Here is a 1,176-nt window from a genome sequence, read left to right on the forward strand (position 1 = left end):
GGAACACCCCTACTGTTTTTAGAGATGCTCTGATGCTCTCAATCGTCTAGTTATCACAGTTTGGCCCTTGTCTCGGTCACTCAGATTCTTACACCTGCTAATTTTTCCTGCTTCCAAGGATCGGCTTTCCTTTGGAGTCTGGTTCCTCTTAAGGTTCCTTACTCAAATCGTCTCAGGGAGATTTTCCTTGCCACGGCTGCCTCATTAGGGATAAATACAGATTTTTATTTTTCTGTAAAGCCGCTTTGAGACAGTGTCCGCTGTTAAAAGCTTGATACAAATAAAATTGAAATTAATTGAATAATTTGTCTTATTTGCTTTACTTCTCATTGGGTTTAATGTCATGGCTGATTGATACACACACACACACAATGAAGATAATTATATGAAGATAATTGCTACGTCTAGAGAGACAGAGACAAAACGAGATAGAGTGATATTTTACTACAATGTTTTACTGTCTGAATTGTGTGCAGTTACGTCTAAAACACATTGACCTTATTTAAATACATTTTTTCCTCACATCCTTCAGTTCACTTCACTTCACTTGTGAAAAGCATTAACAGTAAGTATTAGTGATAACGTTCCACGTCCGTGATGTCCGAGCAGTGTAACGGCAGGTGCAGTTCTGTTTAGATGGAGTAAAGCTTAAGCTGTTCCTCCATGTCTTTCTCCGTCACCTCCCCAAATGTGTCCTGGTTTTCTTTGAGCAGCCTGAAGATTGCAGCCAGCTGCTCCTGCTGAACCCTGAAACAAAGACGTGTGGAAAGATGAGAAATAGACAGCGCGTGGAGCGAAAGAGAAAGAGAATACAAAGAGACGTGGAGCGAATCTGTGTATAGGAATTTTTACGTGAGATTTGTCACCTGTTTAAACGTTTTTATGCATACAATGGGGTGTGTTTGCTTATTCTTTTATTTGGCTAACAGGTGAGCTAAAGCTTACAGATGTGAGGAATATGGAGTGAAATTTAGACTGCTATGTGTGTGTGTGTGTATGATGGGGTGTATGTGCATGTATGTGTGTGTGTGTATGATGGGGTGTATGTGCATGTATGTGTGTGTGTGTGTGTGTGTGGATATGTGAGTGTGTATATGATGGGGTGTATGTGCATGTATGTGTGTCTGTGTATGATGGGGTGTATGTGCATGTATGTGTGTGTGTGTGTGTGTGTGT

The 1,176-nt window shown here is 40.6% G+C and overlaps 1 protein-coding gene across 1 annotated transcript in view; it reads right to left on the bottom strand.

The window, feature by feature from the left end:
* Positions 1-301: 301 nt before the first annotated feature.
* Positions 302-1,176, bottom strand: part of LOC131363884 (matrix-remodeling-associated protein 7-like) — a 9,636-nt gene continuing 8,761 nt past the window's right edge. The window contains exon 4 of the mRNA XM_058406845.1: positions 302-747. Coding sequence (XP_058262828.1) covers positions 633-747 — 115 coding nt within the window. The 3' untranslated portion in view covers positions 302-632. The remainder of the gene's footprint in view (positions 748-1,176) is intronic.

Source organism: Hemibagrus wyckioides, linkage group LG13 (genome assembly GCF_019097595.1).
Source record: "Hemibagrus wyckioides isolate EC202008001 linkage group LG13, SWU_Hwy_1.0, whole genome shotgun sequence".
Classification (NCBI taxonomy): Eukaryota; Metazoa; Chordata; class Actinopteri; order Siluriformes; family Bagridae; genus Hemibagrus; species Hemibagrus wyckioides.